The sequence below is a fragment of the Tursiops truncatus genome, chromosome 9 (assembly GCF_011762595.2).
Source record: "Tursiops truncatus isolate mTurTru1 chromosome 9, mTurTru1.mat.Y, whole genome shotgun sequence".
Classification (NCBI taxonomy): Eukaryota; Metazoa; Chordata; class Mammalia; order Artiodactyla; family Delphinidae; genus Tursiops; species Tursiops truncatus.
The window spans coordinates 93,406,580-93,425,503 of NC_047042.1; the positions used below are offsets into that span (position 1 = coordinate 93,406,580).

General features: G+C 44.7%; 1 gene segment (V, D, J or C); it reads left to right on the forward strand.

The window, feature by feature from the left end:
* The first annotated feature begins 696 nt into the window (after positions 1-696).
* The window catches only part of LOC117313628 (T cell receptor beta constant 1-like), a 62,105-nt gene continuing 43,877 nt past the window's right edge, over positions 697-18,924 (forward strand). Inside the window, 2 exon segments of the C gene segment in view lie at positions 697-784; positions 913-1,122. Coding sequence covers positions 736-784; positions 913-1,122 — 259 coding nt within the window.

Genomic DNA, 18,924 nt, shown 5'->3' on the forward strand with positions numbered 1-18,924 from the left:
GAAGGTGTTAATATTTCTTTGAAATCCATACACACAATTAAATGACTATCTTCCTGCAGTGAGCCAATGCTTTCAGTAAAGATCTGCATCTTGAAAACATTGACCAAAAAGGCAGCAGCCATTAAAGAACAGTGTCAATTTGGAACAAAGTTATAGTGTTGCCCTTCTTTTAAAAAAAATCTCAAATTTTGCAGTGCAAATTTAAAAAAAATTTTTTTTAAAAAAATCTCAAATTGCATAGCTTATCTAGACCTGAGTTAGAAAAATAAATAAATAAGTGCAGAAAAAATAGACATGTGACAGTGTCACAACCTTCCAATGAGACTGGACTCCTTTTATTTGAGAGGGTTCTGAATTTTCCCTGTGGCCTAGCCAATTGGGAGGATGACGCTTCCTTGAATGACTGAAGTGGATAAGGTCTGAGAAGAGGGAGAGAGACTTCTCTCTGATAGATGGCAGAGAAGCAGCAGGAAAAGAGGAGGGAGTAAGGGTTTCAGCATCTGCTGGTGGATATACACTAAGCTAAAGCACCACCCGCCTAAGGAGTAAGGGAGTGAAACAGGTTAGACCCTTGGGGGATGTGGTGGGAAGGGGTGTGGCTGCATCTTTCTCCAAAACCCACTAAGTTGGGAGGGACAATGACATCACTGACTGAATCCTTGCAATTTCCTATTTCCGTGTCCTGTTCCCCCAACACTCAAAGCTAAGACCATCTTCTTCCTGCCTCTCGTCACCATGGGCTCCATGCTCCTCTGCTGTGTGGTCTTTTGTCTCCTGGGAACAGGTGAGTTTAGGAAACATGGGGAATCTCTGCTTTAAATTTTCCAGGTCGTGGCCAAAGCTTCTCCCTGAAGACTGTGGCAAGGACCCTTCCTAGGTTCTGTCTCCAGTTTTTGTCTTGTTTCTTCACAGGCTCCATGGATGTTGGTATTACCCAGACTCCAAGGAATAGGATAGCAAACACAGGAAAGAGCACTGTACTGGAATGTTCTCAGACTAAGGGTCATGAGTCTATGTACTGGTACCGACAAGACCCAGGACTGGGGCTCCGGCAGATCTACTACTCCCACGGTGTCGATGATATTAACAAAGGAGATGTCTCCGATGGGTACAGAGTCTCTCGTAAGGAGAAGGCGAAGTTCTCCCTCTTCCTAGAGCCCGCCACCCCCAACCAGACAGCCCTTTACTTCTGTGCCAGCAGTATTTGCACAGTGCTTCCTGGCCACCTGCTCTCTACACAGAAAGACAGGCACCTTTGCTCATAAGGGCACAGAGTCTTCCTAGATGTGGGATGTGGGATCCTTCGAGGTCGTTCTATGCTGTGTGAGCCTCAGTCTGAACTTAGGGCCACCTTGGGTCAGTGTCCCCAGGCCATGGGATGACTCCGAAACCACAAGCTAGACTGAACCTACCTCCCCTGCCTACTGACCCTCTTTATCTATTCTAGTGGGGCTAGCCCAATATTGTCCTCCCAGGAGAAGGAACCTGAGCATCTGGGAACACCATCATGATTTGCAGTAAAAGCATTTCTTATTAGCGCATCCACAGTGTGGCTTTTAATGGTCCTTTGGCCTCTGTCTCCACCCGCCTTGCAACATCCCCATCCATTCTGTTCCTGCTGATGTCACCTTTATCCTGCCAGCCCCCTCCCGTCCCAGTCCTTCCAAGTTCTACTGTTTAGCTCTGTAGTTGGTTGCCTTTATACCAAAAACAAACTACCTTGTTTTCTAAAACTTCATTCTAAGTAAATTTAATCACCATGAAATCTGACTCAGAAGGTGAAATTCAAGTACAAGAGGCTGTGATCTATAAAAGTTATCTTACATCTACAGCCCGACACTTGGATCTCTACCGAGATCAATCTTAACCTGCAGGAACAGATAGACTTGCTTCATGTTCTGGATATACTGAACTCCAAAACATTTGCCTGCTGTCCAGCATAGAACCAAAGCTAGGAGCTTGGAGATTCCCTTTTCTCTCAAGGCATTGGGAAATAACCCTGACTGCCCTGCAGGGAGGGTCCTCCTAGGAGCCAGTGAACTCTAGACACAAAAATACTTAATCAAGGGCTGCAAGCATGGTGCAAAAGTCGGCCTGAGAATCAGGTTGAAGCCTTCCTCATGTGCTTTGTCTTCTTAACTCATAAACCTCGATAATTTCCACAGAAGAATCCACAGGACCTGGTGACAGTTCAGATACAAAGAACCCAATGTCTTTCATTTTCTACCTGTTCTAATTGGAAAAAAGTCACTTCTTTTTTTCCTGTCTCCTTCATGAGTTCTATCTCATCTGCTATCCCTTTAAAAAATCCATTTTCTGTGGAGTTTTGTTGCCGGGGTTTCTATGCACACCTTATCAGCAGTCTCATCTGTAACAATAATTCTTCCCTCATGAGCTGATAACTGTTCCATTTACTTGTCTACTAGACATTTTTAGTAGATTTCCCTAGACTTTTCTTCTGCCTTCTTTTTTTCCTCAGTATAAATATTCTTCCTTAACCTTCCCATCCAGGATCATGACAATTTCTTTCATTAGTTCTAACTGGTAAATTCAGGCTTCTGCTGGACACTTCCAGCTCTATGCTCCACAATTCAAACTCAAGGGATTTATTGCTGAATTTATTGCCTCGCCACCCCCACCTGCATCCATTCTGGCCCATATACTGTGTTTCCATCTCAATGACCTGAATGATGGTTGTAAGTTCCTCTTTTCCATTAGTCCTCACATGAAATCCATTTATAAATCTATTACTTCTATATTGCACATTGTCATAGATCTGCTTTCCTGGAAAATGGTCTGTGCAGGGGACATTAGTGTACAGAAGGGTTATTAGAAAGTGCCCTTATGATCCACATGGATACAAGGGAAAAGAAGGAAGTCGGAAGAGAAAGAGGGGACGTGGGTCTGTCTTGCAGCCTCAACAAAGGCCTAAGCTGAGTCCACAGGGAGCTGGGAAGCTGGGGTGGCCCTTACCATCATCCGAAGTTGAGGTGAGGGGGCCAGGTCTTATGCCCACTTTACCGCAGCCGTGTCATTGGACATGGTGGCCCTGAGAAAGGGCATATGCCCTTGGGGGAAGAGGTGCCTCTTTAGCCGAGATAATTCACAAGGAGGGCCGTCAGCCAGCGGCACTCCTAGCAATGGGGGGAAACGTCCTTCATGCCTAAAGGGAGAGACACAGTCTCTGATATACAAGTTTATCTGGTTGAGCTGCTCCTTTCCTTCCTCGTTGCTTCTATGTCACGCAGGCCCTCATTACCTGTTACCTAGAAGAGAGGCAACGCCCTTCTCACTGCTCCACCAGCCTCTTACTGCATCCACTTTCTTCTGACCCGGACATTCCTACCAGCCTGATTGAGCCTGGCACACAAAGCCCTTCACAGACACGTCTCTGTCTAGAAATATATCCAGGTCTTCCAAAGCCACTCGAGCACTTGAGGATCCAGCTCTACTGAGCGTTTTGTATTTCCCTGAACGGACCAAGCCACACTGCACAGCTGTACCTTCGCCAGCGCTCTCTCCCCTACCTGAAATGGGTGACCACTGCTTGCCCGCCTGGCTCACTCTTGAGCGTCCCTTCATTCTGAGCTCAGAGGTCAGCTTAAAGGCTCTTCTGACTCCTACAGACAGAGAAGACTTAGCTCCTATTCATCCCCAAACTACTATAGTTAGTGTATTCTTTCATAATTCCTTCTCATTCTTCCCAAGATTCCATATTCTTTCATTTGAGAGTGATGTCCCTCCAATTATATATCCCTAGACTGAGTACAATGTTTCACTTAGTGAAGAAAAGATAGAAGAAAGGGAGGACGGGGGTTTCCCTGTGGCGCAGTGGTGGAGAGTCCGCCTGCCGATGGCGACACGGGTTCGTGCCCCGGTCTGGGAAGATCCCACATGCCGCGGAGCGGCATTCTCAGAAATTCTGCTGAGAATTTCTACATGTCAACATTTGAGGATACAGGAATCATCAGAGATAACTGTTACATACATCTCTATACATTTTTCATCCAGTAAAAGCAGCCTCTCTCATTTTCCAGTCTTCTTATATAATTCTGCTTAAAAGGACTTATAGGTCAAGGGGTGTAGAGGACTTAAATACACACGCACTGGAACTCAGAAAACATGTTACTTGGAAGAAAATCCTGAAGAGCTACTTGAGACATATTTGAGTCTATTTTCCTTTCCTCTCTTCTTCCCTCCCTCCCGTCCTCCCCCCCACTTTTTTTTTTTTTTTTTTTTTTTTTTTTTTGCGGTACGCGGGCCTCTCACTGTTGTGGCCTCTCCCGTTGCGGAGCACAGGTTCCGGACGCGCAGGCTCAGCGGCCATGGCTCACGGGCCCAGCCGCTCTGCGGCATGTGGGATCTTCCCGGACTGGGACACGAACCCGTGTCCCCTGCATCGGCAGGCAGACTCTCAACCACTGTGCCACCAGGGAAGCCCCCTCAATAAATATTTATTCATTAAATAAATGAAAGATTCAAATATGCTTTATGGAATTGACCCTGAATTTGTGCCCCACTATCGTCTATTCACCCACCCAAATTATTTATTTGCTCAAAATCTCTCATGTCTCAGGTCTCATCCTCCTTCCCAGATAAACAAAGGCCCTGTTGCAAAGCAGCTTAAAATGGGAGGCTGATGAAGAGACCGCTGTGGAAAAGGCTGAAAAAGAAGCATGGAAATAAAAACAATATTGTTATTCTGGTGACTCCAGTTTGAAGTACAGATAACTCCAGAATTGGCCCATTTCTGTAAATGTCACACCTCCACAGGTTCAGGGATAGAATCTTCCATCAGGGGACTCCACAGTGATCCCTGGGCTCCACTGGGAGCTACTCTCCAGGGAGAGTCCCCTCCCTGACACTGAGTGGGCCATCATAGTGGCAGGAATCAACTTCATGGTACTATTGAGAGGAAAGAAAGAAGGTGTGACAAAGGGGCACAGGAAGTAACCCCCTGAGGGACTTTCAATTTGGAATTGGTTCTCTTTATAACCAGCAGAGAGTAGCCCGCTCACTTTTCCCATCCCATACCCCAACCTCAAGTGACTTCACTGTATACTAGGCATTGTTGTAACCACTTAACATATAAACTTATTTAATCCCCACAGCAACACTATAAGGTACATACTTTTATTAGCGCAAATTACAGATAGTAAAATTGAGGCCCAAACAGTTCATTTACTTGCTCAGGATGACAGTAGGTGACAGAACCAGTATTCAAATCCAGGCAGTCTCTCTCTAGAACCTTCCATGCTATCGACTAACCTCGTGGCAACGGTAGTTATTAAGAAATGTCATGGATGAAGAAAGAAGTCTGAGTCAGAAAGAACGCAAAGGAATAGCATGTATTAACCCCAAAGAGCAATTGTTTTTCCTAATCTGAATTGATCAGGAAAGTCCAATGTCTGGTGGTGCTCTGTGAAGGGAAGAAAAGATTCCATCTCTGTAGATGTGGAGCTCTGCGTGTGGGCAGAGACAGTGACATCACAGGCAAACAGCCAATAGGCTGTCTACAGTTGGAAAAAGACCTGTTCCTTCTCCCATCCCACGGTGAGTGTCGGGCTTCTGTGGGGAATGGCCTTTTTGTCTTCTGGAAATGGATGAGACCTTGGAGCACAAGGAAAAGTCAGATTCTGGGATTTCTAGGCTCCAGCACAGGGTTTTTTGTTTTTGTTTTTGTTCATGGCTCAAATGTTGGGCCTCCTGGTGGACACTGCTTGTAACTTCTGCATCCTTCTCCCACAGGTCGCCTGGATGTTAGCATAATGCAGAACCTAGATATCTAGAGAAGAACAGAGGGGGAAGCCTTTTCGGAATGTCTTTCAGAATGTTCTGGTATGACCAAGACCCAACATTGGGGCTACAGCTGATCCAGTTTTCACTTGCTGCTGACAGCACCGGAAAAGTTTCCCCGATGAGCGCAGTGTCTCCCAGAGGAAGGAGGGTTTATTCCTGGCCTTGGAGACATCGTCACACTTCTGTGCTCGCAGTTTATCCACAGCAATTCACTGCCACATCCTCAGGAGAACTAGAATTAAAAAAAAAAAACTTCCTAGAAATAATGTTAAACAGCACAGAGCCACATCAATGACATTTGAGCTTCAGTTCATCTGTGGCGACTAACATCCCACAATTTCCCTAAAATGCTTTTGTTCCCAAAGTGCTCCTTTATTCAGAGCAGTTACTAGATCACTCAGGAGGGAGAAGGCTGCTGGAAGTCCTTACATCAGCATTTGTCCACACCCAGTTTTAACTGGTGGAACCTCTGGTAAGATGAGTTACTACACCACATGAAAATCCTCTCTAAACACCTACAAGATTTTCCTAAATTTGTATACATTGTGTTGCTCCATTCCCTTCACCACACTTTTTCACTCCCTTAAGAATTAGCCTAAAGGAAAAGAGAGGACATAGGACTATATGGGAAGCATGTAGAGATTGTTCAGCATTCATGTAAGTGAATAACATTAGGCTGGCTAAAGAGATTAGAGCGCTTCTAGAGTGGAATTCGAGGTTGGGCATAAGGGCAAAATGGAAGAGTTCTAAAAGTGTTCAGAGAAAACACTCAGGGGTCCATGGAAGACTGTTCAATTTACCATAATAGCCTAGTAAAAATTCAAAAGATGCAAACCCACCATGTCAAAAAGGATATATTGTATAAGAAAAATTAGAAAATTCATAAAGGGAAACAACGGTCATGCTAATTCTTCAAGAGAACAGCATAAACAATTATGTGGCCCGGATAAATGAAACTATCACATCCCGTCAAGTCTAAGAGGCTTTTCGTTCCTTTCTGAAGCAGTGGGGTAGGAGGGTGTGGTCTCTGGCCAGGAAGTAGATGAAACCTGTTGGTTTCAGAGATTAAATTCATCCCAGGAGCAGACAGCATTCTTCATCTGACGCTGCCATGAGCAACAGGCTTCTCTGCTGTTTTGTCCTTTTTCTCCTCAGAGTAGGTGAGTCCTGGGCACAGGTAAGGAACCCCTGCCACTGGCTTCCCAGGCTCCAACTACAAAATGTTTCCTCCTGTCTTTATGTGATCCCTGCTTTATCTCTCACAGACCTCAAGGATGCTGTAGTCACACAGTTCCCAAGACACAAGATCTCGAAGACAGGAAAGGAATTAACTCTACAGTGTTCACAAAAACAGAATCATTATTCAATGTACTGGTACCGCCAAGACCCAGGATTTGGACTGCGGCTGATCTATTACTCAACTGGTACCAACACCACTGAGAAAGGAGATGTCCCTGAGGGGTATCGTGTCTCTCGAAATGAGTTGGAATATTTCCCCCTGACCCTGAAGTCTGCCAGCACCAGCCAGACATCTGTGTACCTCTGTGCCAGCAGCGAATCCACAGTGCTGCAAGGCTGCTTCCTCTCTGCACAAAAAGAGGGGCAAACCAAAGAGTGAGGGGATGCTGTCCTCAAGATTCCTGACCCCAACTACAAGTTTTTTTCAAAAGCCTGCACTGAAGCCCTGCCCTAACTTTACTATTCTTTACTTCCCTGTTCCCATTCTTGTCCCTCTAACACCCTTCCTATTGTAATCAAAATCTTTGCTTCTGGGGCTTCCCTGGTGACACAGTGGTTGAGAGTCCGCCTGCCGATGCAGGGGTCACGGGTTCGTGCCCCGGTCCGGGAGGATCCCACATGCCGCGGAGCGGCTGGGCCCGTGAGCCATGGCCGCTGAGCCTGCGCGTCCAGAGCCTGTGCTCCACAACGGGAGAGGCCACAACAGTGAGAGGCCTGCGTACCACACACACACAAAAGAAAAATTCTTTGGGATGAGGAACAAAATTGTTTTAGTCCCTGAGTTGAGAAAACGGATAAAAAAAAAAAAATGAGACAGAACAGCAGTCAAAGGATGCAGTGAGGCTTGAGAGAACTTTTCCAAAGAGAATAAAATTAGTTGCAGAGGGAAAGCAGTATATAATTAGCTTTGTCCTTATGAATTCTGAGTAACCTAACATGGAAATAGTTTATTACCAGTTGATTAATTATTGGGGGAGAAAGCACAATCTTTTGAAATTCAAATGAGTCAGAAAACCAACAACTTCAAGGCCTCAGAAAAACAACACATATTAAGGTCCAGTTTATATGATGATATTATAATATATAATGTGATATTGTTGTTATCAGCAAATTTGTGAAAATTTCCTGGAGAAGAAATTTGGGATAATCTGGGCACTGTTCTAATCTTGGGAAGCAAATTGTTTTTCTTGTGAATTGACCTACCCTTCCACAATGAGACAACAGGGATCATGTCAGGGTAACAAATATTAATGAGTGAAGCAGAACTGGCTTGCCACCTGCTGCCGTACATGGAGAAAGTGATAAAAAAAAATAAGAGGAGGAGAAAAAAGGTACTTTCTTAAAGAGAGAGAAGAATTCTTAAAATAATATTAGTCTCTTCTGTTTCCTGCTCTGTTACCAAACCAGACTTGGGTCCACTTGCCCTCATGCAGTTAAAGTCAATATACTGACATCAGGTTGTGTTGAAGGAAAGGGCAGCATTTATTGCAGGTGCCAAGCAAGGAGGCCAGGTAGCTAGTGCTTAAAGGCCTGAACTCCCGATGGCTTTCAGGGAAAGATTTTTAAAGACGGTGTGAGGGAGGGGGGTTGTGGACATCACATCAGCTCATGGACATCCTTCTGATTGGTTGGTGGTGAGGTAATTGGGAGTCAACGGCATCAACCTTCTGGTTCCAACCAGTCTGGGGTCTACGTGCTTGTGGGCAGCAAACAGATAATATCTTCCCCCTGAAGGGAGTTTCAGTCTCTGTAAAGCAGCTCAAAGCAGCTCGGAATACTATCTATAGCCCTTTGGGAGGAACTAAAATCCTTGACGTTGTTTAATGGCTAAACTATCAATATTATTATTTTGTCTTGTTTCACTCTTTTCCTTTGCTTCTGCATATTCTTACTTCTCTGACCAAATTTATTCTTTGGAACTCGGAGAAGGCCTAGGAGGCTAAGTTTTTCTATAAACAAGAGGCAGGCAGAGGCCATGGGCAGGGGTTAGGGGGGTCTCTCCTGGGAAGGCCCCATAGGGTCCTGCTTGTTTTCATCTCTGTAAGGTAGTTGCTATCCATTATTCCAAGATGGGGACTGGGGCGCAAGAATCCCACCTGGTAATTAATGAATCCTAGACCTGTACTCTCCACCCTGATGCCTAATTTGAACTTAAATCCATTCAGGACACGAACTGAACACTTCACCCTGCAGGTTAAACACAACATGTCATCTTTGCCTCTGAAGCTACCCTTCTGGTTTCCTGATTTGGTGAAGAAGAAAGTATGAGTTATTTACATGCATAAGATTGAAAACAGAATTGTACTAAATTTCTCTTGCTCCTTTACCCGGGACATGATATATATGTATATATATGTGTATATGCATATATCCCCATATCCCCTCCCTCTTGCGTCTCCCTCCCACCCTCCCTACCCCACCCCTCTAGGTGGACACAAAGCACGGAGCTGATCTCCCTGTGCTATGCGGCTGCTTCCCACTAGCTGTCTATTTTACATTTGGTAGTGTATATATGTCCATGTCACTCTCGCACTTCATCCCAGCCTACTCTTCCCCCTCCCCGTGTCCTCAAGTCCATTCTCTACATCTACGTCTTTATTCCTGTCCTGCCCCTAGGTTCATCAGAACCATTTTTCTTTTTTTTTTTTAGATTCCATATATATGTGTTAGCAATATGGTATTTGTTTTTCTCTTTCTGACTTACTTCACTCTGTATGACAGACTCTAGGTCCATTCACCTCACTACAAATAACTCAATTTCGTTTCTTTTTATGGCTGAGTAATATTCCATTGTGTATTGAGCTATAAAATCTTTATGGTAAAAAGACTTGTCTTTCCTTCATTCCTTCCCCAGTAGCTTCCTTGGGGCATGACATACAAGTTCAATGAATGATCAAACATAATCAATATGTCTTTTATGTTCATGTCTGTATTCCCGTAGTCTAAAACAGCAACGGACGCATAACCACTATTCATCATATGTCCTTTAAAGAATGGATAAATGATTCAGCAATGTCTACAATGATTTGTTCCTGCACTTTCTTCCTCTACTCTCCTGAAAAAATTATATTTCTTAAGTTTAACCAGTTTCTGGCCTTACCTTCCTTTATCTGGCTAAGGGTCCCTGATAGGCAGAATAATGACACCCCCCCAACCAACGTCCATGTCCTAGTCCTTGGAACCTGTGAATACGTTGCATGAAAAAAGAGACTGAGGTTTGTAGATGCAACTAAATCTGCTAATCAGTTGACCTCAAGATAGGAAGAGCCACCTGGATTATCCAGGTGGGCCCAATTAAATTCATGCGTCCTTAAAAGCGGCTGACGTCAGCGTGATCTGAGGATTTCATCCACTGTTGCTGGCTCTGAAGATGGAGGAACGGGGCCAAAGGACGTGAGTGGGCTCTAGGAGTTAATAAAAAACGGAGAAGTTCTCCCCTAGAGCTCCCAGAAAGGCAACAGCCCTGCACGCTTTGATTTCAACCTAATGAGACCCGTGTCGAACTTCTAACCTATGGTAAGATAGTTCATCCGTGTTGTTTGAAGCCCCTAAGTTTGGATAAGTTGTTACAGCAGGAATAGAAAACTAATACAGAGCCCTACTTCCAAGCAGCTGCAAGGAGGCGGCTGATGAAGAAAGCCGCTGTGCAAGTAGCCTAGGAGGCAAAGGGCTAAGGATGGGAGTTTGAACCAGACGATGCATTTTTAAAGGCAGATGCTACCAGTTTCTGCTCTTGACATACCCCATTTCTGCAAATACCTCATCTCCACAGGGTTAGGGTCGGAATGTTCCAGCTGGGAGCCCCACAGTCATTGCTAGCCCCAGTGGGGGGACTGTTCTCCCGGGAAGAATTCCTTCCTTTGGTCTGACAGTCGGTGGCCGGCACAGTGCGCATGGCCTCTGCTAAGGAGCGCAGAGCCACCGGGGTGCTCTGCAGAGGAAGGCAAGGGGGTTGTAACACAGGGAGTCACCCTGCAAATAGCAGGAGGTTGGAATTTTTCCTTGTTACTGAGAATATCAGAGAAGTTCATCCACTTTCCAGCTTCATTCCCCTGTAAGGCCACCACACAAACACACTCAGGAACCCAGAGGGAAAGAAGGACAGGGAGACGGAGACTGGGAGAGAGTGAGAAAGGAAGGAAGAAAAGAATGATCTCCCCTTGGTCCTTGAATCTTCCACGGACATCCGAGTCCCTGTGCACCAGCAGTTTATCAACGCAGCCACATCTCCTGCGCAAAAACAGCAGACCCAAGGTGTGCAGGGACCTTGCCCTCGTGAGCTCCCCTCACCCACACAAGACCGCCCAGAGCCCTGCCCGCTGGTTATCATCCTTTCCTCTGCTTTTCCCATCTTTGACTTTTAATTGAAGTATAGTTGATTTACAATGTTGTGTTAATTTCAGGTGTACAAAAAAGTGATTCAGTTATATATATTTTCAGATTCCCTTCCATTCTAGTTTATTACAAGATATTGACTATAGTTCCCTGTGCTACACAGTAGGACCTGGTAGTTTATTTTATATATAGTAGTATGTATCTGTTAATCCCAAACTCTTAATTTATCCCTCCCCCTCCCCTTCCCCTTTGGTAACCAGAAGTTTGTTCTCTATGTCTATGAGTCTGTTTCTGTTTTGTAAATAAGTTCATTTGTATCATTTTTTTGGATTCCACATGTAAGTGATATCATATGGTATTTGTCTTTCTCTGTCTACTTATTTCACTTAGTATGATAATCTCTAGGTCCACTCATGTTGCTGCAAACGGCATTATTTCATTCTTTTTATGGCTGAGTAATATTCCACTGTATATATGTACCACATCTTTATCCATTCCTCTGTTGATGGACATTTAGGTTGCTTCCATGTCTTGGCTATTGTAAATAGTGCTACAATGAACATTGAGGTGCGTGTAGTTTTTTGAATTATGGTTTTCTCTGGATATATGCCCAGGAGTGGGATTGCTGGATCATATGGTAGCTCTATTTGTAGTTTTTTAAGGAACCATCATACTTTTCTCCATAGTGTCTGTACCAATTTACATTCCCACCAACAGTGCAAGAGGGTTCCCTTTTCTCCACACCCTCTCCAGCATTTATTATTTGTAGAGTTTTGATGATGGTCATTCTGACTGGTGTGAGGTGATACCTCATGGTAGTTTTGATTTGCATTTCTCTAATGATTAGTGATGCTGAGCATCCTTTCATGTGTTTGTTGGCCATCTGTATGTCTTCTTTGGAGAAATGTCTATGTAGGTCTTCTGCCCATTTTTTGATTGAGTTGGGTTTTTTGATAGTGAATTGTATGTGCTGTTTGTATATTTTTGGAAACTAATCCCTTGTCAGTTGCATCATTTGCAAATGTTTTCTCCCAGTCCATAAGTTGTCTTTTTGTTTTGTTTATGGTTTCCTTGCTTTTACCATCTTAAATGCTTTTTTTTTTATCACATTGTGCCACAAATTTGTAGTGTTGGTGATTGTTTTCTGTTGCTTCTATAACAAGTTACCACACACTTAATGGCTTAAGGCAACACAAATTTATTACCTTATAATTCTGGAGGTCAGAAGTCCAATGCAGGTCTCACCTGGCTAAAATCAGTACATTGGCGAGTCTCTGTTCCTTTCTGAAGGCTCTCCTTACATTATGACTCCCTTCCTCTAGTTTCAAAGTCAGTAGCATTCGGCCTCTCTGACTCTTCCATACTCAAGTCTCCCTATAAACATAGCTGGGTAATGTTCTCTGCTATTAAGGACCCATGTGATTCGATTAAGCCCACCTGGATAATCTAAGTTACTGCTCAAGGCCACCTGATTAGCAACCTTAATTGCATGCACAACCTTAACTCCCTTTTGCTATCTAAACATTCACAGAATGCAGGGATTAAGACTTGAACATCTTTAAAGAGCCATTACTCTGCCTATTGCAGTGTTATTCCACTAGAGGGCACTAACATATTCCTTAATATAAACGCATTTCAGACACTGATAAGAGGTTTGATAAAATTGAATACTGTATCACCAATTAAAAGAAAACTCAATATACAGCTATTTCTCTCAAGGTTTTTGAAAAGTTAATCATATAGTATAGAAAAATATACAGGGTAAAGTGACTTCCTCAGAACCAAAAATGGCCTGAGCAGAAATAAAATAGGATCTGAAGGGTGGTGAAAATTCTGTAGTCTGTTATCTGTGCTCAGGGTCACCCATAGAGAAAATATTGTTACATATTTAAAGGGACCAGTGTATTCTACTTGCAGGGATTTTAAAGGAATGTTTCCTTAATTGGGTAGAGGCAGGCATAATTATTATTGTCAAGAGACTCTCACCAGGAAGGATGATAAGAGATGCAGCAGATTCACTGAGTAATGCCTCAGAGGAGAGGCTGAGAGCAAGTAGGCACAGGGAAAGACATAAAGGGATGGACAGTGTAGAGTGAAAGGCATTACACTGAAGTGCGAAAGATGGAGGGGACATTTCAGAGCTCCTGGACATCTAGAGGATTCTGTTTTCTTCCCAGTGCTTTTGTTAGGGACACAGGAGCCTGGTCCACATTGGGGAAGTGAAGTTCCCCAGACTCTTGCATGTGGTGGCCTTGGGAAGGAGAGGTCAGAGGAAAGGTTCCAGGAAGGAAGGGTGGGGAAGATACAGGAAGTGGCTCCTAGTACAAGGATATCAGGGACTCAGGTCAACAGTATCACTTTGGTGTCTTGGTTGATGTTGAGAAAGAAAGAAGAGACCAGAGCAGCCTCACAGCCAACAGGACGGGGATGCGGGGAGAAGCTTGGGTCTGAGGAGAGTGAATTAGCTCGTGGGGGGGTTAGGAATATAGAAGCAGCTGCCTCCTAAATCTTTGGTTAATCTAATATGGAAAGTACTTGGGATAAACTATAAATCTTTGAGTTGTAATTGTCCACCTCGATGACATTGGAAGTACCGTGGAACCTTGGAAAATCCAATGGGCAGGAGTATAAACAGTGAGTTTAGCTTTGTGGATGTGGGTAAACTGTGAAAGATTTCGAAAGATGCAATTTGGGATGACAGGTTAACTGAATAATACAAAGTTATTCACTTGAGGCAGGTTCTTGAGAATTAAACCTGCTTAATTTTTTTCTTGAACACTTGTACCCATAGCTAGGATATGGAGGGCTTGCCTAGGACTGAAATAGAGCCAAGTTTGCTCCCACAGTCTTTTCCGAAAGGGAATGGCACAGAAATATAAAAAGAAAGAACACTCCTCCTTAGAGCAGAGTTAATGTCATGATAGCAAACTGCATCTCCCTTATTTGTATGGAATAGGGAGTGCTGGACCTGAACCTCCATCATGAAAGGGGTTGGGGGCAGAAAACCGTCTCTGAGGTTTGAGGGCAGCCCAAGAACTGGGATGAGGACCCACTTCTTGCCTGGAGATGATAATGATTCAGCAAAATTCGGCAAAATACAGCTTTGCGAAGCTCTAGCTGTGGCTGAAGCAATTAGGAGGATGGGACAGTGTCCTTCCCTCTCTTCCTCCCCACACCCCCAAGAATACTTTGGTTCCAACAAAGCTCAAGAAAAGTTCAAGGGGGGAAATACTTTCAGCAACACCTGGAACGTCACCTCAATGCAGGAAAGACATCATGACCCAGAAAAGAAGCAATATGTGAGTGGCTGGAGGAGCTAAGAAGATGCGGTGACACCCCAGCTACAGGCAGAGCTCCCTGTGACTTAGATCCGGAGCAGAAAAGACAGCCCGGCTACAGTGGAATCTCCAGCGACAGAACCCTTCCGTGGGGAGCCCCATCTGGAGAGCACAAGACAGCAAAGCACACCCCACAATCAGCAAAGAAACTGAGTTGGCTGGTGAAAGTAAGAGGTTATTGAAGAAGGCAGATCTCTCCTCTGCCTTTCACGGCCCCTTTAAGAGGAGAGAGAAGAGAAGGAAGAAGGATACATCCAACACCAGCCTTGAGGAAAGCAGCTACTCATACCTGCTACTAAATTTAATCTGCTAAGGAGAACGGCCCTGAGTCTAGGTTCATGAACTGGATACAAACTAATAAAATAACCCATGATGTGGATCTGGCTAAGTTTTTACACATGAGACTCTTTTAAAAGGTAGTGGCTAAAAAAATATATCCGTGGAGAGGCAAAGATATGAATATATCTTGGATTTTTTTTTCTACAGAGTAGAAATGAGGACTTCTAAAGTAAAAAAAGTGTTGTTTTGATGATAGCATGAGTTTCATGTTCTCGCATTTCTAAGTGATAATCAAATATACCAATTTTCATCATAAAGATCCAAAATACAGAACTATTTTTCAACTTTGACAAGAGTGTGCTAATAAGAAGACATTGTCAAATGCATAGAAACCAGCAGCCTCAAAGGAGGACAAGGAAAATGACAGTGATCACAAGCTTGCCAGCCCCCATTGGCCACGACTGATCCCCTGTGTTACCCTTCAGCCTTCTAAGGAAGGGGGAGTGGCTTCTCCCCTGAAAATGAGGATCGAGTAGCGGCAGAGAGGGAGAGAGACATCACAGAAACCAGCTAGGGCCCCCAGGGCTGGCAGAGCGATGCTGCCATGGGCCCCCCGGCTCCTGGGCTGTGTCCTGCTTTGTCTCCTGGGAGCAGGTGAGTCGTAGAACTCATGGGCATGCCTTGGCCATAGCTTTCAGGTCTTAGCTCAAGCCCTTTCCTAGAAGCTGCAGCGCAAGGCGACTCCTCAGCTGTCTCTAGTTCTGTCTCCTTCTCCTACAGACCCCCTGGAAGCCGATGTGACCCAGAGCCCGAGACACCAGATCACAGAGACGAGAAAGCGGGTGACATTGACTTGTTCTCAGAATATGCAACACAATGCTATGTACTGGTATCGACAAGACCCAGGGCTGGGTCTAAGGCTGATCTATTTTTCAAGGAATATTGACTTGGTTGAAAAGGGAGATGTCCCCAATGGATACATTGTCTCTCGAGAAAAGAAGCCAGATTTCCCCCTGACCCTGGCATCGGCCAGCACCAACCAGACCTCTTTGTACCTCTGTGCCAGCAGTTTACCCACAGCACGGCACAGTCAGCTGCTCTCCGCACAAAAAGGGCAGCCACAGGAGCAGGGAGGCTCCTCCCTCCGGAGGCCCCTCCCTCCGGAGGCCCCACCCAACCAAGAAGACAAACTTCCCCCGCCATCAGTGCCCACAGGAGTCCTTCCCTGACTCTCCAACTCTGTGGACTCCGGGCAAGGCAGCCCCTCTGCAATGTGTCCTCCTCTCACTTCTGGTAACAGTGAGCTTTTCAAAGCGCAGGCAGGACAAGCTACCTGTGTTAAGGCTAGCACCATGAGTAAAGGTAAATTCCTAGAAAAGGAATTTTACACACACTGCAATCCTTCCTCCTTACTGAGCGCCATCGTTGCCCAAACTGAAGATTTCATTTTCAATCCAATCCCTCAACAAAATTTCATCCCACCTTCCGGGTCCTCTTCCTGGAGGTTTTGTCACCTGGAGGAGTAGCACATCGGACTTGTTTACTAAATCTGATATCTCCCATTTTTCTCATCTCTGCAAATGGTCTGCCATCCACCCAAATGCCCGAGCCAAAGATGTAGGAGTCGTCCTCACCGTTTCTCAGATTCTCTCCTTCCACACCCAATCCATCCATCCCCTGCAGACTTCTCAGTATTAAATTCCTTGCAAATTTTACTAATTTAGCCTCACTGACAACACTGTGATCCAGAAAATGTTGTCTCTCACCTGGATTCCTTAACCAGCTTCCAGTTTGCTACCTGCCCCCACCCACAAACCACTCCGGAGCTTAAAACCCATCAGTGTTTCTCATTAACTTAGCTAAAGTCTCGAGTTTGTGGTACTTCACATGCCTCCCAACACCCTCCAAGATGCAGTCTTTGCACCTGTCTACCTTCCTAACGGGAGTGTCCTCTTTCCTTCAGTTACCACAACTGCTTTCCATTCTAGCAGACAGAGTCCACCTCCCTCAGGTCCCCAAATATAATCTACAATGACGCACTCCTGGGTCTTCACCAATGATGTTTACTCTCCCTAGAGCACTCTTCCTCTCCCTCTCTAGCCGGATCCCTAACTGATGATTTCTCCGCATACCAATTCAGAAGTCACTTCCTCCACGAAGATTTCCTTGAACCCCTGACTGGGATAGTTCTTCTGCTATGTGCTCTTAAGACAGCCTGAGCTTCTGTCCTCAGGGACACTTGATTGTTTGTTATTTAAAATTTATGTGAATAAATGTTGAAGTTAATGAGAGCAGGGACCGTGCCTATACTGGTTACTTTTTTTAATCTCCATATTTACCAGAGTGCTTGAAGAGAGTCGTGTTAAGTGAATGAAGGAATCAGTCTTCTCTTAGATCAGCTTCCCAATACCCCTCCTACTAGTGCAGGGTCTAAGCTCCCTGCAAAGTCCTCTCCCACACATACTCTGGGGGGATGCCAGGGGTTTTCACATGGGTATGTAAACAAGATAAATCATGTACTCTAGCAGAGTTTTATTCTTCCTCTACTCCAGCCCCTGTTTACTGTGTGCTATATGTCCTCCTGACAAGGTTGTCGCCTCTCTCAGGTACCACTGTATCCATGGGATTCTTTTCTTTTTCTGCTGGGCCCTAAAATACCTGCCAGCCATGGCAGAAGCTTCTACTCTGTACCATTCCAGCTGCCAAGCTATGCAATGCAGCAGACCCTATTATTGCTCCCAGTGAGTTCCGTCATCACTCCCAGGTATAGTTCCCTGCAGAGTGGCGCCTCTATCGATGAAGTACAAGAGGAAGGCTCAACCTTTTCCTTGCTGGTGTTAGAGGGGCATGACTGCAGGTCTGTGTCTTGACCCCCAATGACTTACTGAGATTTTAGCGTAAAGGTTCATTCAATTACATACATTCCTTACCAACCGCTAATATAGTAATTATAACCTGGAACAAGGGAATGCAGAGGACCTCATCCAAGACACAAATTCTGGCAATAAAAACCCAGCTGAGCTTAGAATCTGCTCATCTTTCCAAGAACTACGGTTGTATGACTGGGTCAGTCTACCCTGCCACGCCCCCATCCCCACCCTTACTTCAAGGTGAGGTCTCTCCTGGGAGCATCGCATGCTGTCATACACAGAGACTTCCAGGGGACCATCCTCTCCTTTTTGAAATACTTACCCAGACATTTCTGAACTACAAAAGTTGCTGCTCCTTAGGTCCAAGCTGGGTTTCCATTATAACTTTTATCATATTCTCAATATAAATAGAATTATACTAATTCAATCAAATATGTCATTGGAGGTTATAAGACCAAGACTGTTCCCTGTGAAACAGAGTCTACATCCAATAACTTATTCTTAGTTCCTGGAAGTCATCACAGGTGACTCCCATCCCATGAGAGCCTCTGAGACAATGATGCCGACAGACTCCTTCATACTTATGAAGAATCCACAAACCTAGTTCCCTCCGTTATTTCAGAGCTTAGAGCTGGGATACCCTTATTCTTGACTTAGACCTGCCCTAGGCACCAGGTTACTCCGCTCTTTGTTTCCTAGGACCAGGAGAGTTCTGGTTTTAAATTGCTCTCTATAAGAGGAATCCAGTCTCAGTCTTCTTTATGGAATCTTTTTCCAGCGCCTAACTTCTACCTCAGTCAATTTCACACATGCTAAAGAAATATCTACAAAATTTGGTGAATTTTTAGAGTTAAAACATGCTATGGCCTGGATATTTATGCCCCCCACCACCAACAAAGTTATGTTGAAATTCTAATTGCAGATGTGATGATATTAGGAGGTTGGGCCTTTGGGTGATGATTAGGTTATAAGGGCGGAGCTCTCATGAATGGAATTAGTGCCCTTATAAAAGAGACCCCAGTGAGCTCCATAGCCCCTTCCACCAAGTGAGGTTACAACAAGAA